Source organism: Mustela putorius, unplaced genomic scaffold (genome assembly GCF_011764305.1).
Source record: "Mustela putorius furo isolate JIRA1106 unplaced genomic scaffold, ASM1176430v1.1 tig00000421_pilon_pilon_pilon, whole genome shotgun sequence".
NCBI lineage: Eukaryota > Metazoa > Chordata > Mammalia > Carnivora > Mustelidae > Mustela > Mustela putorius.
Genome location: NW_025421375.1, coordinates 17,869,188 through 17,893,749, shown reverse-complemented (window position 1 = coordinate 17,893,749; position 24,562 = coordinate 17,869,188). Strand labels below are relative to the sequence as shown.

The following is a 24,562-nucleotide window of genomic DNA, read 5'->3' as shown; positions in this document are numbered from 1 at the left end:
CTCCTCAAGACATCTGACATATACATAATTTTCTTCTAAGTTTTTTGATGATTTAACTTAAAAAATATTAAAGCTTTAATTCATAGGCATCACTCTCTCTCCCAAATAATTAATTTCTCCAGCACTGAATGTGGTATAGTTGCCTCTTTCCCCACTCATAGTTGATAATAACTATTCAGTTATTCTTCTAGCAGTACCTGGTTGCCCTCCCTGTATAATCCGGCAGTTATTCCTACAACAGATGGAGTGTATTCCCCACCCCTAATTTAGGGCTGGACTTGCTTTGATTAATGTCACTGTGAAGAGAACTGATTCTATGCCTGTCCTGATCTAAGCCTCAAGAGATACTGTGGGTTCCCACTTGGCTTCTCGAGCCTCTGTGGTGATCACCAGATAGCTGCTTTCTCCTTCAGCCTGGGCCCCAGAAGGAGTAAAAAGAAAAAAAAAAAACATTAAAAAAATACTACTACTACTACTAAAAAATCTTCACTGGAAAATCTATAGTAAGTTTGAGTTTTTCTGAACACATCTTTTAAAGATTTTCTTCTGTTTATCTACATACACCAACAAGGAAGACTTGAACTGCAAGACTGCACAAAACAGAAAACCCAAGTATTGATCCTAATCTCTCACCTTCTGTTGAAGTCCACCTGGATGGAATGATCAATTACAAGATCGGCGGGACAGATGGGGTTTATTTTCTCGGGATCTCCTCCTAACTTCTTCACGGCATCACGCATGGCAGCAAAGTCAACCACAGCTGGCACACCCCTAAGAAAATAGAGCGTTAAGCAGAAGACAAAACTGTTGAACAAGTGTCCTTGGAATGGTCAGCTTTGGTCTCCACTGACAATACCGGCCATGAGCCAGTTTTCATCAGTGGGGTGAGCAATGGATGACTCAGAAGAGTGGAAGCTGCTAAACACCTTTCCTTGAGCAGACATTGGTAGTAAGTGCCATAACTGGGTGGTATCTCTACATGAAGCTTTGTCATTGCATTAAAGTTAACAACAAGTAGGGTTTAACCAGAGACTTTGGGAAAGCAGGCACTTAAAAAACTCTGGGAACGTTACTGCCATGGCTGATTCCCATACATATGATGGGGAGACAAAAGCCTAGAGAAGATCCATGGATCTGACCTCCAACTTCAGACCAAATTTCAAGAAATGGATGTAATTCAGAGAAGTATGCTATGAATCAAATTGACACTAGGTTGAATCATTCCATTTTATTATTTTAGAGTGTAAAATTTGTTCTCTAGACTGTCTTCTAGAAAAATGAAATTTGGTCTCTAGAAGGAATAAAAAAACATCACTTAAAAATGGAAAGGCAGGGGCGCCTGGGTGGCTCAGTGGGTTAAGCCTCTGCCTTCAGCTCAGGTCATGATCTCAGGGTCCTGGGATTGAGCCCGGCACTGGGCTCTCTGCTGAGCAGGGAGCCTGCTTTACCCCTCTCTCTGCCTGCCTCTCTGCCTACTTGTGACCTCTCTCTCTGTCAAATAAATAAAATCTTAAAAAGAAAAAGGAAAGGCAGTGTCTAAAACAACAGACCATGATGAGGAGTAAAGAGTCCTGGGAATAGTAGGATCTGAACTGAGGCTTAACGGCAACAGGTCAGGCCCTGTCACCTCCAAGTCTCCCCTAAGGGGACAGCACATCACTGTTCTAAAGACAGCTGTTTGAAACTGGCTATGTGGGTAACAGGATGGGAGGGAGAGAAGATTCCAAGATAGCCCTACCTAATGCTATTTCTTCCACCTTCTTCTAATGTACCTAAGACTAGGATCTCCCAGACCAAAGATGATAACCTTCGCCATTGGAAGCGGTGGCGTGACTACACATCCTAGTGTGTCCGAGACAATCTTGTGCTGTCCAGGATAACACACCATTTACGTTTTCAAAAGTGTCTGGATATTGGGTGATAAATTATACAGGTACTCTGTGTGCGCGTACGTGTGTGAAGCTTGATCTAAAGGTTGACAAGGGAGGTGGTGAAGAGGGGAGTGGAGTGACATTAGGCTCACGTGAAGTCCTGCAGGATGACGCGGGCAGGCTTAAATGGCACTTCTATGTTCTTATGCTGCATGACATTCCAATTTAGGATGTTTTCGATGTCATTTTTCTTCACCAAAAACTGATCGCAGTTCCGAACGGCTGCCTCCAGGAGAACTCTGATTGAAAATGGTAAGCGTTCTAGGGGAAAAAGGAGAAAGCATAACAAAACAAACAAAAGCCACGAGACACCTTCTCATAAGGGCTAGTTAAAACCAATCTCTATATAAACTCGATATAAGGCATCAGACTACTCTTCCAATAGGGAAAGAGGACTAGTTTAAATTGGGATTTCCACAGTTTAAAATATAAGCATATCGAATGGGTTTAAGAGACATTTGGTACTTGAAAATACCCACAGACTAAGCAAAAATAAATATATATTTATACTTAATTCTTTCATAATAAATTGTTGCCTTACCTTGGATTCCAAAAACAGAGTTTCCCTTAAGTTATCATGAAAGAAATCAATCTAGATATTTACTGTATTATATGTTGGCAAGTAACACACATGTTAAGTAATATTTCTTATTGAAAACTAGTGTTTAAGAAATGAGAAAATAACTCCTTTACAACTGTTGTAATTAAGACCAAAGACAGTCACATACACCTTTCAAAGGAAATACAAGCCTGAATACCACATAGGACTGCCCTGGTAATGGGTCTAAGGATAAGACAATGGTAATTCATAAGAAAAACTATTTTGCTTATTTATAAAAGAAATGTTCTATCCTGATCTATGAAAATTATTCACCAATACTATTTAGAAAAGATTAGAGTGCTCAGGTAGAAAGTAGAGGGTTTGGAATAAAAGAGACCTGTTTTTGTCTAATTCTACTACCCACATAGTTGTTTTTTGGTCATATCACTGACCCTCTCTGGGCCTCAGCTTCCTCAGGTCTTCTTATGTTTTATAAATGTGACCTCACAGGACTGTTATACAGATTAAATAATATAATATGTATATATAAACACTCTATATACTGTAAATGTTACATAAATATCACATGATTATAATTATTATTACTTACTTGAAAATGCGCAATGTAAGAAAGGCTGTGTGTGTGAGTTTGTGCGCTTAATCCAAGATCATTCAGACACTTCTGCTACTCCCTCTTTCAACTCTCCTAAAGGCTAATTAGTTACATAGCTTAATTATTATGTAAACAAGACTCTAACTGCTCTGATAACAATGACATCAGAGAGCCATGGACCTACCATATCTTGAATCCTTCAATTTATTCAAATTGAAGAATTTCTTTCCTGGTTGTGCAAGATCCAAAGGCTCAACAAGGTGCGCAAATGGGTTGCTCATGATTCTTGACGGCCACGTGTCCCTGAGAAAAGAAAAAAGATAAAAAAGGGAGAACATTTAATTTCTACTCTCAAAGCTGGATTTCACTGATTCTGAGGTATAATTGCCCTCTTTAATGATTATGGTACATATCCACTTCACGACATCACTTATCTTTTCAAAGTAGGAGGAGGCGGGATATACATGACTCTAAGAATGGTATCTTAGCAAATAAAATGGGCTTCTGTGAAGCTATTGTGAAAGCTAGCATTCACCTCTAAAGAGCACATAAAATCCCAAACTTCTTTTGTCTGATGGCTATAAACTTTCCAACCTTCTTCCACTGATAAGGTATGCTGTGTCTCATGGTAAATCACAAACTTCTGAGCTGGACTCCTGTCTTTCTTGACAGGAGGTAAAAGGTCCATACAGATGACATACAATTGTATAAAATTTGAACTCTGTAAGTAGGGGCTCAGAAGCAGCTATTTTCTGTTGTAACAGTCTCTGCAGCATTTGACATTAATGTGTTAGTTTGAAGTCTTCCTGATTCACTTTTTTTTTTTTAAATTAGCTTTTTAAATTTTTTTTTATTTTATTTTTTTTTAAGGTTTTATTTATTTGTTTGACAGAGAGACATCACAAGTAGGCAGAGAGGCAGGCAGAGAGAGAGAGAGGGAGAAGCAGGCTCCCCGCTGAGCAGAGAGCCCGATGCGGGACTCGATCCCAGGACCCTGAGATCATGACCTGAGCCGAAGGCAGCAGCTTAACCCACTGAGCCACCCAGGCGCCCCTCCTGATTCACTTTTGCATGTGGTGGCAACGCAGTGTTCAATCGGGGAATCTCTGTTCCTGCAGAGGAGCATAAAGGCCCAAACTACCCAGATATGTGTGGAGGAGACCCTCTATCCCAGCTTCAGCCAGGACTTACGTATCTTTGTATAAACTGTAAGCCGTGAACAAAGGAGGACACTGTTCCTGGACTCCACCACACAGATAAACGGCAATCTCAAGTAACTGTACAACTCAGAGATGATGCACTGGAGAAGGAGTTGGAAGACCTGCTTTCCAGTCCTACCCCTTGGGAAAACAGTCTTAATTTTGAGATAAGAAGAGTAACATTTCTGGGGTGCCTGGCTGACTCGGTCGGTGGATTGTGCGGCTCTGGATCTCAGAGTTGCGAGTTCAAACCCCATGCTGGATGTAGAGATTACTTAAAGAGAAAATCTTAAATAAAAAATAGTAACATTACCCAATTAACCCAGGAGTTTTATGAATACTTAAATATTCAACATATTCTGGGGACGACTGATGTGGCGTGATCAACACATTACTGTAAAATGAAAAAACACCTGTGGGCATGCCTCGGGGGATAACGTGGGTTCCCTTCCAGCCACCACAATACAGCAAATATTGCAGTAAAGTGAGTCCACTGAAGTTGCTGGTTTCCCAGTGCATATAAACGCTGACACTATACTGTAATCTAGCAAGCATGCAACAGTATCATGTCTAAAAAAAAATGTGCCGATTTTAATGAAGAAAACCTTCATTGCTAAAAAATGCTGACCATCATCTAAGCTTCCAGGGAGTCGTCATCTCGGACCACAGAGCACCACGCCAAATGCAACAGTGAAGAAGCTGGACGTATCATGAACATTGTCACAATGTGACACAGACACGAGAACAAACGCTGTTGGTGGCAGGAGACTTGCTCAATGCAGGGTTGCCACAAACCTTCAATCTGTCCAAACCGCAGTGTTTGCACAGCACCATAAAATGAGGTCTGTCTGTACAGGAAATAACTGTTTGGGGGGGGATGAAAAGTGACAAGTGGTTCTTGTCTCCACAGACAGGCCCATTTCTTCATTAAAACACCAAAGGGACTGGCTGCTGCAACTGGGGCAGGGAAGTCAAGACGGGGAGTAAGACTCAGTGTCCACCGTACATCCTTTCATATCGTGTGCATTCTTACCCACGTGCATGCCACTTTTTGAAAACAAGTCACAAGTTTTAGAGAAATAGCTCTTTGTGCATGTACTAAGGCTGGTGCTAGGTGATTGTGGAGAGAGGCGCTGGCTGAGAAGCAGTCCCTGCCTCCATGGAGGCCGGAGGACAAGCCAGACGCCTGTCACGGGCACCAGAGAACGCCGGGGAGAGTGTCTTTCTGCCAGTGGCTGTGCTGGGAACTGCTACTGTCTCCTAATTCCCCGTGGGGAAAGATCATCCTATTTTTCAAGCAAGTCTGGCAGTGTGGATTTCCACGTGGACTCCCTGGATTTAGAAGTGCTGGTAAGGAAAGGTTTCTAAATGACTGTGTGGGTTTGCTGCATGACGGCCATGCGGGCGCTGCGTGACCCGGGGACTGGAGGACAGCAGGGTCACCAGAGAGAGAAAACTCGGGTAGGGGACCACGGGAAGGGAGGAAGCGAGAGGTGACCTGCGTGAGCCGCTGGAGGGTGGCCGCTGCAATGGCAGAGGCTGGAGAAAGGGTGGCCTCGGAGTCACCGAATCGGCCCCTTTGAGGGGAGAGCGCTCGCAGTGCCACACAGATGCGGGAGACTTCCCACCCCTCCCCACTAAATGAGGGGCCAGCCAAGAGGACAAAAAACCTAGAAATATGCTGTTTAGTAAGAAATGTGTTCGCCCGTGTGCAGGAGTTTACAAATCTGTGGGCTCAGAAAACAAGACTAATAACTAGAATTTTAAAGGTGTAAACTGAAAAAGGCAATCATCCTATTCTCCTTGGATTAGCTACCATTGCCCCTAGACTTAACTACTCCAAACAGCAGCAAATGCAAGAGTAAAACTGCTCTTTGCCTCCCAGGGAGATGGATCAAGAGAACAGTGTCTCCGCAGAGGCCGCAGGACCCGTGGCAATCTCTGCAGCTACAGAGACGTGGGGGACGCTCGCAGAACCAGGAGGGTGGGTCATTCACATCTTTAAAAAGCCTCATTCCTCTCTCTCTCTGTCAAACCCTAAAGAGGCCAGGCGCCTCCAGTTTGAAAAAATTCTGTGGTGAATTCAACCGCTAAGTTGTACCCATGTTGGCCATGAATCAGCGAGGCTGAAATGTGTCCATCCACTTCCCTGGAGCCTACAAATGTCCTGGGGCAGAACTTCCCAAGACTCAGTCTCTTCCAGCTCCTCCCACCACAGAGCCAGCCAGTGTTCCAGGGCAGACATAGTGACCATCAGGGCGTTTATGGAAAATGGCTTTGTAAAGTGTTCTAACATCTGCTTCCCTTTTTCCTTAGAAACTAGATAATTGTCTAATTTCAACATATTAATGAACCAAATTCTCCTTGCAGAAGCTAAAAGAGAAAGAAATCAGTCCCTAGTTACTCAGTAGCAGCATGTAAGTACCTGGGTACCGAAACATAAATACCCAGCGCTTTACACCATCTTCTCTAATTTTGGCGACATCTCTGTAAGTGAAAGCATGTCATTATTTCCATTTTACCCCTAAGGAAACTGCAGCTCAGAGAGACAGAAGAACTTGCCTAAGGACATACACCTAGTAAGAAGCAGAGCTGGGTTTTAAATCTTCCCTCCGTGAAAACAACCCCTGTTCTTAAAGGGGTGTGCTGGCTAGAGGTCACCAACCAGCCCCACAGGTTAAAAAGAAAATGCCAGAAGAGATTTAGGGACCTGAGAACTCCTCCTCCTGGAACTCACTTTGGAATCCTGGAGTTGCCTTTCCTTCTTCCCAGGGTCACCCAGCAGGTCGGTCTGAGCTCAGCGTGGGCACATGTCCCTTGCACTCTGCACTGAGCCACAGGTCAATGGAAAGCAACAGGAGCTGTGTTCTGGCGACCAAAAACTGGTTTTGCTTCCAAGTTGGGAAACAGTCCTTTCACACCACCTGGAGGGCTCTGGAAATCCCTCCCAGTTTCACTCAAGCTATCATTCTTGTCTTAAATCGCTTTACAGGAGCTCCCGGTGCTTCAGCGATCTCAAGAGAAAGTAAAAAACAATCATGTTCCAAGGAGGGTCGGAGGGAGAGATCTTTGGCCTGGGAGCAGTCTAGACCCCAAGTAGAATCTGGGCATCATGAACGCTTCCCAGGTCTGCCTTCCCCTGGCCAGAATCGTACCTCCTCCTCAAACCTCAAGTAGGACTGCAAATCCTGCAGACTCCAAAACTACCTGTGGTCTGGGTTTCATCTAGAAACCTGCCCTCTTACCTCCCACATCCACGGAAAGCCCACACTCCACTGTTTCAACTCCTTTCTTTTCTTATCCCCCACTCTGCCTCCCCTCTGCTTTGTTCCTGCCTTTTTTCTGTTCTACCTAATCCCCATTCAATGCTCATAAAAGGAAGGCGTGAACAGAGGGAGTCACTGTGGATTTTTTGGGAGAGGGAGGAGTGTTATCCTAGTTTTTTTTTTTTTTTCTTTTAGCGGAGAAGGGTTCAGGTGCATAGAAATCTGCTTGGGTGCTACTGTTTTCTGCTCTACAGATTAAGAACAGGATTGCATGGAGGCTAAAAAAAAAAGAAGAGGAATAGCAAAAAGGAAAAGAGAAAAGAAATTTTTTTAAAAAGAAGAAAGTTAAGAAGGGGAAGTGATATCTTTGAAGCAGCGACGGTGAGCTCATTTGGAGCTTGTGCTTCATGAACAGAACCGTTGGAGGGCTCAACTGTACCCACCCCGAGTGTCAATCAGGTAGGACACGTGACCCGCGCTTATGCAAAAAGGAATTTTAAAAAGAGACAGTTGCACTGTATCTGAAACCCTTCACTACACCTAGCTCACACTCTTTAAAATCCGGAAAATTATTTGGTTGAGAAACAGTGTCTTTGGAAAGTAACCCATCCTGAAATACCAGCTGGGTGACGTGTCCAATGTCATGATGCCCTCGGGTCCATCTTGTGCATGGATACAAGGAAGAGCGGGAGTGGGGAGAGAGTGTTGAACGCCAGATTTTTAAAAAATTTTTGTTGTTGTTGTTAATTTCTTAAAAAAAATAAACAACAAACTAAACATTAGACACAGGCAGACAGATCTGAGACATTTAACAAATGAACCATGCTGTCGGTAAAAAGGTACAGGGAGTTCAGAGCCACGGCTTGCTGCCATTCAACCTTTGGTCCCAATTCTGGACGCCTGCACATGACTTGGAGAGCACTACCATTTGTGCTTACGTGGCATGGCATTAACCGATCCCCCTCACCCCCATGCCCTCGGGACACCTTGTCCTAGGTGCTACCAAAGTGATGAGACAGGATCAGAGAATGTTGAGCCTTCTGGAAAGAACCTTAGACATGCCGTAGCATGTTCCTGACGAGAAAACAGGCCCCCAGGAAGAAAGTGGGGTCAGTGGATTTATGAGTCGTAGACCTAGGAAGAACATCCAGATGACTTTCTCTCCAGTGAAATGCAAATTTCTGGCAGGGGGTAAAAGAATGCTTAAAATCCTTCAAAAGTAAAAGTTGAAAAAGTACCACTCAAGGCACTTTCACATATCACAATCTCCTGGAGCTTTTGTGAACTAGTTCTCTAAGCATTGACTGAGCCTTCCATGGGGTTCCAAACTGCAGAGAACTGACTGTCAGCTACACTTTGGGAAAGTAACTTAGGGCTAAGTTTTTAACAATCTGCCCTGGGTGACTGAGTTTATTCCAAGAGGCAGAGGAGTAAGGGCAAATAAATTTTACTGATACAAATATCGAACGTACAATTCCTTACTCAGATTCAACATAAGAAATGTGAGCTAAGACTCACATCAAGTAATGTAAGTGGAATAGGAGAAATTGCAGAATAATATGTACACTAGAATCTAACTTAAGTTAAAAACGCAAGACTATTAGTATATATTCATCCATATACACACATACCATCGTATATGTAAATGAATACAAAAAGAAAGATCTAGAATAAAGTTAACATTGATTATCCCTAGATAGAAGAAAGAATACATGGTTTAAAGGGCAGGGTGGGGCGGGGTGGGGAGGACTTTTAACTTCTGAACAGAATCCAGGCTCTATTTTCTGCAAGCATGTTTTCTTTGTCACTTACTTTTAAAAAGCTGGGTGAGGGGGGGCACCTGGGTGGTTCAGTGGGTTAAGCCTCTATCTTCTGCTCAGGTCGTGGTCCCACCATCCTGGGATCGAACCCCGCATCAGGCTCTCTGCTCAGCAGGGAGCTGCTTTCCTTCCTCTCTCTCTGCCTGCTGCCTCTCTGCCTACTTGGGATCTGTCTGTCAAATAAATAAATAAAATCTTTTAAAAAAAATTAAAAAATGATGAGAATTTACTTAAAAGTAAACCCATTCTGCTCCCCAAATGCTGTCCTTTGTCACCACTGATGCAGTGCACCGGTTCTGAAAAGAATCTGTGAATGGTTCACATCTAACTTTAGACGGACTTCTTGCATACTTCCTATTCGTCGAACGTTATCAATCCAGGTGGGAAAACTTCCTACTCATCACCCTCCCCAGCCCCATCTCCACTTCCTCCCTCCCCCAACAATCCCAGCAGGAGACCAAACCTGCTGCAGTTATCAAAAATATTACAGTAATTAATAGATGATCATTGCAGAAACATTAGAAAGTGCAGATAAACAAAAAGAAGTAAATAAAAGTCACCATAGGAGCTTGGAGTTTCACCTAACATGACTTTTTTTTTTTTTAAGATTTTATTTATTTATTTGATAGAGATATAGTGAGAAAGGGAATACAAGCAGAAGGAGTGGGAGAGGGAGAAGCAGACTCCCCACCGAGCAGGGAACCTATGCGGAGCTTGACTCCAGGACCCTGGGATCATGACCTGAGCCGAAGGCAGATGCTTAACGACTAAGCCACCCAGGCGCCCCCTAACATGACTTTTAAATGGATTTGGATCTCTTTAAAGAATGGATTAGATCTCAGGTTCTTTTGTAAATTGCTTTTTTTTTTTTCCCACTCAGCAATACATCTTTATCAGACCAGCATGTGATAGTTTATATCACTTTTAAATACACTATAAAAATCTATCATCCAGATATACAACAATTTACTTAAATCTCTTATCATTAAAATACGTAGTTTGTTTCCAAGTATTAACATTCAAACAATGCTGCAACCTTTGTACACTCTTCTTTGAGTAGGTCCTCAACCCATTTCCTCCATATAAATTCCCAGCTTTTGGTTCCTAGAAGTAGGGCAGCTGGGAGAAAGGATTTGCATGTCTGGATTCTGTTCAACGTCACCACGTGGCCTGGGAAAAACTGTTCCCACTCAGGACCCTTCTCTGAGGCAGCGAATGCAAGTGCCTCAACCAGGTAATGTAATTCTTTCTTACTTTGGACAAATTGAGAGATTAAAAAGCTAATCTTGGGCATTTCTTTAATTGCTAGTGAGTGAAGGTGGATACTTTTTCATCTGTCCCGTCACCATGTGAATTTCTTCTTTTGTGAACTGTCTGCGGGACAGGCCAAACCGAGATGGCCTCTGGTGACCAAATGTCCTCATCTCTGTGGGGGACTTGACTGAGCTATTAATGTGGCTAAGACACGGCTCTGTAACCCTGTGAAGGCAAGAACGGAGCCCAAAACTCTGATGGGGCCCTAAAATCTTTAGACAGTTTGACGCCACGCTGGGGTACGTCATGAACCTAGCTGGTTAGAGCAAGGTAGGTGGCCCCTTTACCTTAAATCATGGGCGAAATCCCCATTTGGTTCAGTGAGCTTTGCTATCTGTTAGGCAGACTTAACTTCCAAGCCCAGACAACAATCCCGCAGATGGGTTTTGATGTGGAAAACAAAGGCAGAAGAAAGATTATTAAATTCCCTTACTGATTCCAGCCCATTGACAAGTTTTTGAAACAGGCAGAGTGACATTCTTCTAGGGACTCAGCTCCCTTGATGTCGAATTGTTTGCTAAGGGCAGAAGGCAATCTTAGCCCAAGCCCCAAGATCCTGTCGGTCTACTTTAACATAAAAAAATTCCTTTGGGAACTTCCTTTATCTCTCCCCCCTCCCTCCCATATAGATGTTAGAAATCACCCTCCAAGAATAAGACCCACTGGTATACATCTGAAAGGTCCCATGACTGTGTTTTTACTAAACAATATTAAATGACCCTTCCCAACAATAGATAAGCCCCCTCAGAATCCTGAGAACCTTGTCTCCAAAATACCTGGGAGGACTACACTATCCTACCCCCTCCCAACCTAGAGGTATATAATGGGCCATGCAGCTTCTTCTGCCCATGGGTCCTGTCCCTGTCAGCCTCCAACCCTAATGTCTTTCCTACATGAGGTTTTGTGTGGGAGACTGAGGCTGGCGTCTGGGCAGCGCACTGCTAAACCGTCACTCTTGCTAGAAGCACATCTCGGACCACGCACCCAGCTGGCAGGGAATGCCGCACCACGGGGCTATCCCGCACAGCCAGATTTGTGGAAACGCATGGAAAAAGGCAACTTTGGCTAAATGCCAGTGACAGATACAGTAAGATTTAGCTCTTCGAGCCACTTTCCAGCCATCGGAGTATATAAATCCAAGATTTAGCTGCTTCTGTTATCAGAGTTGAATCCTCTCCTGTTATCTTATGATAGAGAAAGAGGCACAGATATGAATGGGCCCCACAACCAACTGCAGGATTTCCGTGGACCAGTAGGAAGGAGCTGAGGAGAGTCATCTCCTGCCAGTGGTAGGGCGTGGAGGACAGAGGTTTTGTTTATTTTGGGGAGCGGTGGGGAGTATGCATATCGGATTCCAGGAGAGCTTGTATATTTTGAAAGAGTTTGCAGGTGATTAGTCGAGAATGGTCTAAAGTGCAGACAATACATCCTCCGAATTGTTTATTTATTAGGATATCTAAAGACACACAAGAGTGGTTTCTATTTCATGTGGTTGCCCATTTCTCTTCTCACTTTTCCTAAATATACCCATCCTGAATTTTCATGGCTTCCAATTGTTAAAGTTAAGGTCACTGCATCTCTGAAGTTCACTTTAGGTCACTATAAAGATTAGCTATGCTTCATTTCTTTTCTATTTAAAGAGAAATTAATTGGTCCTACTTCCCAAACTGACTGTTGTGTATCTAAACATCATGCTACTTATAAACAACTTTTTGTCAAAAGTGAGATTCCAAGAATGTCTATGTAAGCATAAATAAGACTGAGGTCAGAAGCATGCAGGCCAGCAAACCACCATGGCTTGTCAGCTGGATTTTTTCCACATAGTGAACTAGAAAGATTAGTTCTTTGCTTTATTTGATGTAGTTGCATCTGGAAAACGGGAATAACTAAATATCTCTGGATCTTCCCAGAGACCAGGTCACCTCTTTGATCCTGCTAGCTGTTCGTAGATGAAATTAAACACACACACAGAGTAAGCGCATAAATTGGACACTTGTAACTGAAAGAAGTTTGAATGAGGAGCCCTAAGAACAATCGTCTATTTGGGGAGAGAATAAAAAAAGAAAAAGAGGAGCACGGAAGCAAGGTCTTGCAGAAAGGAATGGCTTTATAAAAATGTAACCAAATCCATGAACACATATCTCTTGAGCACTAATTATATGCGAGGTGCATTATACAGTGTGAACATGAACAAGACTCTGCCTTCTGTATTAGAAAGTTTTGCCATGACACAATGACTTGTCTTATTTTTGTTAAATTTTTAAACTATCAGTCTGTTTTCACTCCACATATATTCCTGGATTTTTAAAAAGAGCTGTTAACAGTGGTGAAATGACTGAGCCCCATTTCGAATGAGCCACACAACCTTTCTGTGCCTCAGTTTCCCAATCTGTAACATAACATAACAATGATCCTAAAAAGTCCCTCCTAAGGCAAAAAATTCCATGATTCATTCATTCATGTATTCAACATGTATTTATATTAACCCTCTAATATGTGCCAGAAACTGTTTAAGACACTGGGGATATACCCAGGAGCAGAAGTGACAAAGTCCCTGCCCTGGTAGTGCTTCCATGAGAAGGGAGGGAAGTAGGGGCAGGAGAAAGACCACACAGCTAAATAAAGACACAAACAGAAGGTCAGAGCGTGACCAGCTCTGTGGATAAGCAGGATGAAGGAAGTAAGGTATGTTGCCGTGAAGGATACTGGGATTTCTGAAAGGAGGATCTCACTGGTACACAACCACTTGAGCAGAGCCTGGAAGAAAGTGAGGGGACACGCTACTGACTATTTGGAGGAGGGGTGAGATCATGTGCAAAGGCCCTGAGGTGGGTCTGAGGAAGGCACATAGGCCTGAAGAGGGTGAGTGAGGGCAGAAGAGGAGGAGACAAGGTGGGGAGGCCGCAGAATTGGCCACTCTAGGAACTGTGACTAAAGACCAACTATAATGCACTGTCCTAGCTTTACACTTGGTTTAAATTATAGATTCCCAATGTCAGAATTTGTTAAAGTTTGATGTGAAATTAAGTCATAGCATGAAAATACTAGATGGCATTTAAAAAGTAGCTACTTCCTGAAATCTAACCCTTCAGTTTCCTTAAACTTCATTATTAAGTAACTCTGGAAATTTTTAATGATGTGTCATAAAAATGATCATGACTCACTTGGCAGATGTATACAGCCACTGCCAAAGGCAACAGTGAGGATTTGGGGGACCATGGCCATGGTCACTGCGCTGTCTGATCCAATAGCCCCTGTCTCATTAAGACTCCCAGTTCTAGGCTTGCTGATTCCCAAAGGAGAAAGACTTCGCCGACACATCCTTTAAGCTCATTTTATATTAACTACAGTAGCACAAACTCGAAAGAACAGAAATAGTTTTAATTTCTGAAATCACTGCAGGCTAATACAAGCAGTTTCACAAAAAGTTCTGTGAACTTCAGAATTTATAATTCCTAAGCTGCACTGGGAAGAAAAAGTCATTGTGAGGTCATAAACCATTTGGCCAGAAAGGAAGGAAGAAGCGGGGCAAGCTCCCCCCCGCCACAGTCATCCTGACCCAGGCCTCCGCTCCTGACCTCATCCTGTCCTCATTGAGGTCAGTCCTCAGCCCCTTCTCGGAATGTGGGTCCCCTACTCTGCAGCAACCCACAGCAATCAGTGGGGCTTCAAAAATGACACCTGCAGACAACCCAGAAATGACATTTGCAGAATCACATTCTATTGGATCTAACTTCTGAGAGCAGGAGGAGTGGGATAGGGGCAGACAACTGTACTTTTAAAAGCATTATGGAACAGGTCTAGTTGATATCCATTCTTTAAGAAAGCTGCCTGATTTTCTCAAGCTTCTGAACTAATTTTGTAGATGCTTGGTAATGAACTTTTCTAACCCAAATTTTAGGAAATAGAAACAGTGTCACTGCAAAAGGCAAGGTGTCAGGCTGCTAGGGTCTCATGGGGAAGCATTTATCCCCACAAATTTACCCCATACCTGAGGTCATCTAACCCCACCCACCTCGGAACTGGTTGGACCAGAGAAGGATGACTCACGCTAGTAGAGTTCCCAGAAGCTTGAAGTATAAACCCATTATTTGCTGATTTTCCAGAAGAAAGGCAACTGCTGGGAGGACCCAATGCTCCTGTTTTTGGACCATCACGTTAGCAGTACAGCGATGTGGTCAGGAGCTGGAAATCCGAAGCTAGATGGCAGGCTTGTCGAGAGGCAGAACTAGAACTCAAAATCCAGTGCATCAGACCCTAGAGCCCACCTGTCAGGCAGCTCTGCCCTAGTTCCATTGGTGGTCCACACAGCGACATGGCATCTGTATGCAATTGCCACTTCACTGCCTCAAAGATGTGACAAGCAATAAAATAGCATTAGACACACCTGGCGTCTGAGCCTCTCTGGGTTGTCTTAGAGAAAGGATGCAAGTTCATTCACACACAGGACTTTTACAAACCGCTGGGATAAAGGGATACTAGTCCCCATTGCTTCAGTCACATATAGACTGGTGAGGCATTAATGACAGCTACAGTAGGGGTGAATGGTGATAAAGAAGCCTCTAGGGAGAGCAGCGTGGGATGGGGGGGGGTGGGCACAGGAAGGCCTTCAGGGAAGGCAACACCAGCCACGAGCCTCCCAGAACTACACAGAAGGAGGCTGAAAGAATATTCTGGGCAGAGAAAACAGGACTTGCGAAGGCACGCAAGTGTGACCTCATGAAAGTCAGAAAGTCCCAGGTGGAGGGACTTTGGAGAGACTCCATGAGAGCTCTCTCTCTCTCACAGAGACAGAGCTAAGAGAGGAGTGAAAAGTGAAGGGCAGGGTCTACATCACAAAAAGGCTCAGATTTATCCTGAAGACAGGAGGCACCATGAGAGGATTTGAGGCTGAATTTCCGGAGACCTGATTTGATTTTCTGAGATCACTTGGGAGTCACAGGGACTACCTCAGGGAAAGGATGCTGACTGGTGTTGGGGAGGCAGGTTACCATGATATTACTGTCACTAAGTCAGAAGATAAGGTCAGAGGCAAGTGATCTCAGCGAGAGTAAAGCAAGCAGGATGGACTAAAGAAGAGAGATGAAGAAGAAGTCCAGGACAGTTCCCATGTGACTCATCTGGGCAAACTGGCAGAGCCAATTAACAAGACCGGAGCCAAGATACTGGTTTTAGTGGTGGCGGCTTTGGGATGAAGACATCTGGCAGGTGGCTGCCTACGTGGGTCTGGAGCTCAGGAGCTCTGGGCTGGGACAAAAGTTCGGGAGAATGGAAGCAGCATATAGGCACTGTGCCATAAGTTCTCCATCCGTCTGTGAGCCCTGCAGCTGGGGACACGTGCTGGCTGCCTGGGGGTGCCAGGCACCTCTGCTTCGTTGTCTCACGTGGTCTGTTAGGGACCCTGTGAGAATGGCATCACCATCCCGTTTTACAAGCAGGAAGACTGAGGACTAGAGGGGTTAAGTAATTTGCCAAGGCTGGGAAGCCTTGGTAAGTTGCTAAGCTGTGGGTCAAACCAGGCCCTGTGATGCCGGGCTGACTCTTGCACCATGTTGCCTCAAGTCAGCGGCACAAGTGATGGAACTTATGGTCACTCCTCATACGAAAACCCAAGTTAATCAAATGGATTTAAAATATGAAATCTCATATTAAAACAATCTTCATACTCCAAGGGACATGTGTCAAGACTAGAAAGTCCATCTTTATTTCCCCTAAAATATCCTTGACTTTGGCAAAATTGGCATGATAGGTAACTTTGAAAGGATGAGCTGATGTCAGTAATACAGACAACACCAGCATTTAAGATGCAACTGATGGGGCACCTGGGTGGCTCAGTCGATTAAGCATCCGACTCTTAATCTCAGCCCAGATCTTGATCTCCGGGTCGCGGGTTCAAGCCCTGCACTGGATTCAATGCTGCATGTGGAGGTTACTTAAAAAAAAAAAATGCAACTGATTACTTCACTGAGCAAATAAAGCTTTTATGAAACCTTTAAAATCAATCCTGAGACTCGTTCTTCTGCCACCACTATTACAGAACTGACTTTCCGTATGCCTCTCCTAGCATAGCTCTTGCACCTAAGAGACCATCAGCAATGGTATATTCACCTCTCCTCTTCTCAAACCAAAATTCAAACCTGGTGATCATGTAGGAGAATACCCTTAGGCTGACAAAACCTCTTCATGAACTATACTACAGTGTACATATTTTGCTTTGTAATTTTACAATAATGGTTATAAAAGGGGGTACCTGACTGCCTCAGTAGGTTAAGCCTCTGCCTTCGGCTCAGGTCATGATCCCAGGGTCCTGGGATGGAGCCCGGCATCTGCATCTGGCTCTCTGCTCTGCAGGGAGCCTGCTTCTCCCCCAGTGCCCTCCCGCCTGCTTCTCTGCCTACTTGTGGTCTCTCTCTCTCTGTTAAATAAATAAGTAATCTTAAAAATAATAATGGCTATAAAAGGATGATGAGGCAAAGGAGTAACTAAGTCCTCCATACACATCTGTTTGAGGAAAAGCCTAGGCAAGTCACACTATCCAAAGATGGGCCTGCTCAGAGGTCTTCTTAAGCCAAGAAAAGACAATGAGACAGAACCACACCAGCACTTAGCCATAGCAGCCTTGTTAATTCATCAGAAAGTGGATTCATTCTTATGGCAAAAGACTAAGGCAGAACATGAGGGATCTGAGAAATGACTGCTTCAAAAAGTACCAGATCACTTCGGTAGTTCTGTGGCATTAAGGGATACATAACTTACCTCAGCAACCTGGTCTTTCTCCCAAAGACATACAATATTGAAAAAGACAGTTTCCTATCTTTGCACATTTGCAACACCTAATCCCAAAGCCCTCAGGTTTCCAATCCAAGCCTAAAATCACACACCCCTTCTTTTTGCCTTCCGCAAGATTCACTCCATCTCCCTAAACCCAGGTTTGCATCCTTGCAGATTTAAGGTAACCATACCTGCCCCAGGCTGCTCTGCCCAGCTCCCGAGGGCTGCTCTGATAGTTATACGTGGCGACAGTACAACACAGTGTGCACGGGGAACTCTATACCTGTGAGCTACCAGCATCCATGAGATTGGTATCAACTTACTTCATGTGGCCTGTGGGTCCGACGTGTAGCCTATTTCTGTTACCGAAGATTTAAATCTACGTTTTAAAACACAATGGATATTCTAAAATACAGTCATAGTCACTCTTACCTAGCTGGGGTAAAAAAAGCATTCTAAAAAAGCAGAGAAGAGCTATAGGTTCCAGATATATATGTGAAAAACTGACAAGTGACAGTTAAGTGGCATAAAGAAAAATTATTTTCCTCAAAAAAAGTTGCCTTTCTATATTGGCTCAAATTGAAAATTCTTTTCCTTATAATTCTTTAAAGTCTTTTAAAATCCTTGTAGGTGAGGGGCACCTGGGTGGCTCAGTTGGTTAGGACTCCGACTCTTGATTTCGGTTCAGGTTACGGTCTTGGGGTCTTGGGTCAGAGCCCCACACTGGACTCTATACTCAGTGTGGAGTCTGCTTATCCCCCTCCCTCTGCTCTCCCCCCTCTCTAATAAATAAATAAATCTTTAGAAAAATAAAATAAAATCCTTGCAGGTGAGATCAAATGTTTTCGGTCCCAGGCTGTATCTAAACATTTTCCTTTTAGTGTGATGTGTTTCTTTTATAATCGAAAATTTTCTTCAGTGAATGTAATCAAGTCAAATTAATTAAGCACATATTTCTGAGCACCTTCTCTGCATTAAGCACTGCGAAGTACCACTGGAGAGGGAGGTCAGGAAAATACTCCTTGTTTCATAAGAACAGTACAGTCTAACAGTGCTTATCCAAGATAAGCACACAAATAACTACGATATGCTACATAAGGGTCATAAAGAAGGTCCAGGAAAGAGACCGCTATAGCCTGGAGAACTGAGAAAGGCTTCACAGAGCACTGGGAGAAGGAATGAGAGCAGACTGATTTAGACTCGTAGGCAGAGAGAAGAATGAATGCAAACACAGGGAAGCAGGAAACACACAGCAAGGGCTCAAGGGCTGGGCAGTTGTTCATTTGGGCTGACATTAGGGTAGAATATGAAGAATTTTCCTACAGCATCAGTGCATGCTTTTTAAAAAAGACACAATAAGTTTTTGTTAATTTATACAGTTGACGGTAAGATGCTAACTCCTGAAAGAGGGAAGAAAAGAAGTGAATTTGGGGAAAGGTATAGGTGGACCAAGACTGGCCAAATGTTCACAATTGTTGAAGCTGAGTTTATACTCTCTACTTCTTTCTATTTCTGAAAAAATTTTCCATTAAAAATAGCTTAAAGGTGCGCCTGGGTGGTTCAGTGGTTTAAAGCCTCTGCCTTTGGCTCAGGGTCCTGGGATCGAGCCCTGAATCCGGATCTCTGCTTGGCAGGGAGCCTGCTTCCCCGGCCCCCCCCCCCCCGCCTGCTTCTCTGCCTACTTGTGATCTCTGTCTGTCAAATAAATAAATACAATCTGTTAAAAAAAAAAAAATGCAGCTAGCATTTATAAAAAACAAAACAAAACAAAACCTTTAAAAAAAATAAAAATAGCTTAAATAGGGGGTGCTTGGGTGGCTGAATTGGTTAAATGTCTGACTTTTGATACCTTCATCTCAAGGTCCCGAGTTCAATTTCCATATTGGACTCCACATTGGGCATACAGCCTACTTGAAAAAAGAAAAGAAACAAAGGCCATTTATTCTAGGAAGATGGTCAGCTGATAGCTTCTCAGGGAATGGTACTAATCCTATGCACTTTCTAACCTCTGGGTCACCTGGACAAAGAGGGAGGGGCTGAGGTTGGAGCCAACTCCACAGGGAAGTGGACAAGCACAGCCTGACTGAGGTCTGTCCGTGGGCCCGTTTTTGGTTCCCCATGCCTCTTGCTCCATACTTTTTCTCTATTTCCCACTGGAGAAAGGGAGTAGGCAGGCATCTGCTATGAGACAACTCAGGAGAAAATGAAGGCAACTGTGCTGTCCCCAAGATACAAGTAACTGGGTGGTTATTTTTGGTCCTATCATTTTTAATAGCTGTTTGACTTTACTACTTCTATTAAATTTAATACTTGTTTAATACATGCTAGAAAATACTGATTAGGAAAGTGAAGAAAATTTAAAAAGCAACTTCACACCACCAGCAAGAGAAAACCGCGGAGCCTTTGGCATATGATTTGCCTTTGTGGATGTGTGTGCAGCCCACATACACATGCATGTGCTTTCTCTCCTCATGAAAACAGGACCACAGGAAACTATTCTTGGGTAACCTGGTTTGAATTCTAAAAACTATACTTCATGACAGGTTCATGAAAAAACATTTTACAACAGTAATCTAAGGGATGTATAATAGTCCATAAAAGAACACTCGTCTGTTACTTGTAATCTTGGACAGGGGGTTAAGTCAACTACTAACATGTTTTGATTTGAGAGGCCTCTCTTCCAATATTATTTTGAATTAATATATATATATTAATATATATAGTAATAATATATATTTATATATATATATATAGTGGTATATATACTAATTCAGAATTGTGATGTGACAGTTAAAATAATTTGTTTTATTAGGGGAGAAGGGGTGGTGGTAATATTCTTACCATAGAAATAATCCTATTTTCTTTCAAAAATTATCGGTTGTTGGGATTTTAGTTTTTTGTTTTATTTTTAGGTTATAAAAGCAATACTTAAATGTTGCAGGGTAGGCAGACACACCGTATTACAAAGAGTAGTAAGTGAAGAGTTCCCGTCTTTCTTCTACCCCATTTCACTGCCCAGAACTGGCTACTGGTAACAGCTTGGTATGCCTGTCTTCTAAACATTCCTAAGACTCTTTTAAATGCATGGAACAATAATCGCACAGCCACATATCTTAGGTTCATATATAGACAAATATGCACGTAGAGATGTGTATACAAACACACAATGTAATCCACAGTGTATATAATATAAACACATGTAATGATGATTTTCCCTTCTGTCTTTAACACTTTTGGCCCTCTCCCAGGAATCAGAATACCTATTAGAGACACTACTGATTTTTGCCTAAGAACACCCAAAATTCCACATGCTGGTTTAGACTGCAGGTCTACTAGTCCCAGCATAATGTTGGAGCTGGCTCCTAAGAGAGAGGCAGTTGGGAATAAACATGGGACACACCATGGCTGTGTCCTCAAAATGGGAACATACTTGGCCTTGATTTAAACAACCTACTATGGATTCTTTTTCAATCCACTCCAAATCCTTTGCAGTTGGCTCTTCCAGCTGTGTGTCCTCGAGCACCAAATCTGTTGTATTCATGGATAAAGTCCTAAAGAATGTCCCTTTCCATGAAATCATCTCCTCAAAGCATGGCTCCCATTCTGACATTCTAAGATGGGTCTGCAAACTATGGCCCAGCCCCTGTTTTTATAAATAAAATTTTATTGAAACCCAGCTGTGCCTATTCATTTGCATATTGTCTGTGGTTGTTTTCACACAACAACAACAGAGCTGAAAAGGTGCAAGGACAGTAAGAGACTGTAGAGTCCACAAAGCCTAAAGAAAAGTCTGTTGATTCATCTTCTAGGATATGATAGAAAACAGACTGTTCCCTATAAACAGTTCTGGAGGAACTGAATCACATACCCCATATTCAGTGTCTTTGTCCAGGCGAAAGAATTTATTTTATTATTATAATTATTTTTAAAGATCTTGTTTATTTAAGGGAGAGAGAGAGAGCACAAGCGGGAAGGTGGGGGAGGCGGGAGAAGGAGTAGCAGGCTCCCTGCTGACACAGGGCTCTATCCTCCGGCCTTGAGACCAAGACCTGAGCTAAAGTCAGACACCTAACTGACTGGGTCACGCTGGTACCGTTAAAGAGTTTCTTTTTTTAAAAATACAGGTGACCCTTGAACAATAAGGATTTGAACTACATGGACCCAATGATCCACAAAGTACAGTAAAGGAAATGTATTTTCCTTATTATTTTCTTCACATTTTATTTTCTCTAGCTTTACTATAAGAATCAGCATATCATACACATACATACAAACTGTGTTGTAATTGTATCATTGGTAAGGCTTCCGATCAGCAGTAGGCTATTAGTAGTGAAGTTTTTGGGGAATCAAAAGTTATACCTGGATCTTCTACTGCGCAGGGAGTCAGTACCCCGACCTGTCTGCTATGTTGTTCAAGGGTCAACTGTACAAACACATGAAAAGTACGCGGGCTGTCACGGCAGCACTGGTGCGCCAGGAAACCTCTAACCACTTGCTCTCTGTGGTGCAGGAGCCCTGATTCCACCATCTGCTGATTTTTATGGTGTGGATATTCCCATAACGGCTAACTTAAAGCTAAAAAAATGTGATGCCCTTGAACATGGAGCTGGGAAGAGATGCACACAAATGCCAATGTAAACCACTGGCCCCTTGGTTATCAGTGGCCCAACCACCCACTTTAAAGATGTAGACACTGAGGCCCAGAGAGAGTGTCTTGCTCTCAAGGCTGCCCAAGGCTGCCCCAGTGACTGGAACCAACTAGAGCTCATTTTCCAGTATAGGGTCTGGCTGCCCCCCAGGGAGTCACCTCCTCCGTAAAAGGAAGAAAGAGAAAAAAAGGCATATGGTAGTAAGTGTTGGTTTTATCGGTATCATCATGGCTTGGGACTCTGGCTTTTTCAGCATGTGCTTCAGATCACACAACTGGTAGCAGCAGTGTTCTTCCCGCAGGACCAGGTTTCATGCAAACACTCAACAGTGGACTGGCTCCATTAACCAGCAGTTACCTAAGCTACCAGACCGTAACTCCAGAAAGACCGGGACTGCATCTGTTTGTGCTCACTACCCCGAAGTGTCCAGTACCGGACTGGGCCCTTGATAAAGCAGGCAGTCACGAAACAAGTGCAGAAGGGATAAGAGACCCCTACCATCAAAGTGGAGTTTTACTCCAAGAACACAGCCAGGGCACAGGGATCCCATTCCCTTCTCCCACCTGGGCCCAGGGCAACAACAGATGCAATCCACCTATGTGCTTTAACATTTCTCAACTATCAGCTTTAACATTTCTCAACATTTCTCAGTATCCAAGCTGCTTCATCAGAGCAGGAGAGGCTCTGTGGATGGCGAAGCAAAAGGGAGGAGAGTCGGGGAATCATTTTCGTTTGGTGTACACATGTATGTTAATTTCTATCTGCAACTTGTTTTCACAGAGTGTGAAGCCGAGGAAAGAAACCAGTGAGGGATCCCACCCACCACACACCAGGGCGTCGGACACGGCTTTCTGGAAGGGGCTGAGGCAGGGCTGGTCCAGGTGGTACACCTCTAAAAGTGGAAAGTGGAAGAGCACCAAGATTGGGGAATCCTGATACTACTTCAATAAGCTCTTAGGCTACACAAGTACAAACAGCACTGACCATGGAGAAAAGGAAGGCAATGTTCTTTTGGAAATGACTTTTTGACTACTGGTAACTTCACACCAACCCCTACACACTTGGCATGGGCTCCCCGTGGCCACTTCTCTGAACCCACAGGTCCTTTCTGCCATATCACTGCTGCAATCGGGGCACACAGACAAGCCAACTCTATGGGCACAGTAACAACCAAAGCCATCTGTGAGCCTTGCTGAGTTTTCAGGAGGCTATTGGGGCTCATCATGTCTTATGTGGGAACCTAGTACTTAGCTTCCAAAGTGAGATCAAGCTTGGTCCCACATTCCGGAGGTTAACATTGTCCATGCATGGGGTGGTACGTGTTTCCATTTAGAGCAAGCAACCCAAGCAAGAGAGAGGACAAATGACTTAAGCCTCCAAAGCATTTCCTACACCAGTGGTTCTCAAAGCGTGGAGCTGGTATCCACAAGATCATTATTTGAAAGATCACCACTTTCATTATAACACCAAGATGCAATTTGTCCTTTTCACCATCATGTGCTCAGGAGTATACAGCAGAGTTTTCCAGAAGCAACATGATGGGATATTGCAAGACTGAATGAAGAAGCAGATATTAGAATCCAGGTGCCTTCTAATAAACCTGACATCAAAGATATGTGTAAAAATATAAAACAATGCCACTCTTCTCAGTAACATTCTGTTTTGGAAAATACGGATATTTATAATAGGTCCACTATTTAAAAAAATGGATTGTTAAGGACGGTAAATTTTGTTTTATATATATGGTCAATATAAAACACACAGCCCACATAAACAATAGCTCTTTGGTACAGGAATTTTCATGAGTGTAAAGGGGTTTTTGAGCGCCCCAAAAGTTTAAGCACCGCTGTCCTAGAGGCTGTGTCTCCCCGCCCCCAAGCCTGTGAGGAGGGTTATGTGTGTTGCAAGAAAGATGTTCCATTCTGATGTCTGGCTCAATTAAGAATGGCAGCCCATGCTCCTTCCGGGATCTCTTGAATCTATGAAGGTAGGCTCTGTGCCCAACCCTTCCACCTCACCCCATTTGCCCCTTATCATTTGGTGTGGATTCCCCGACCTGCCGGCTCAGTGAGGATTTCCCTATTCCGTAAGCCCGGGCGCGGTGGGAACTCCTTAGTGAGGCCCGCACACCCTCCTGGGGTTAGGACACCCCAGCGAGGCCCGCACACCCTCCTCCGGGTTAGGATTCGCCAGTTCGGCCGGCCTGCAGAGCCTGGGTGAGGACTCCCCCTGAGGCCCGCACAACCTCGCCGAGGACTCTCCAGCGGCTTGCACAGTCAAGGCGAGGAGGGACGAGGAAAGCCATTTCCAGTCCCTGAATCCTGGGGCCCGCGCGGCACCGGCTGGAGACGAGCGGAGAGGTCGATTCCCCGGAGCTAGTCCCCTCCCCGATTCTCCCCTGGGCCTTCCCGGCTTCTCTCCAGCCCCGGGCCGCTCTGCGCACGTCAGTCCCTCTCGG

The 24,562-nt window shown here is 43.9% G+C and overlaps 1 protein-coding gene across 3 annotated transcripts in view; it reads right to left on the bottom strand.

Moving 5' to 3' along the window:
- ACO1 (aconitase 1) overlaps nt 1-24,562 on the bottom strand; it is a 56,530-nt gene that overhangs the window by 31,708 nt on the left and 260 nt on the right. For 2 of the 3 annotated variants that reach the window (XR_006606667.1, XM_045079685.1), the window contains exons 2-4: nt 3,270-3,388; nt 2,024-2,192; nt 634-771 (exon numbers count right to left, since the gene is read on the bottom strand). Coding sequence is in view for 2 of the 3 variants with exons in the window: in XM_045079685.1 (XP_044935620.1) it covers nt 634-771; nt 2,024-2,192; nt 3,270-3,366 (404 nt within the window). In the remaining variant the exon portion in view is untranslated. Of the gene's footprint in view, nt 1-633; nt 772-2,023; nt 2,193-3,269; nt 3,389-9,362; nt 9,383-24,562 lie in introns of those variants that run through there. The other variant, XM_004765365.3, reaches the window with a different exon arrangement.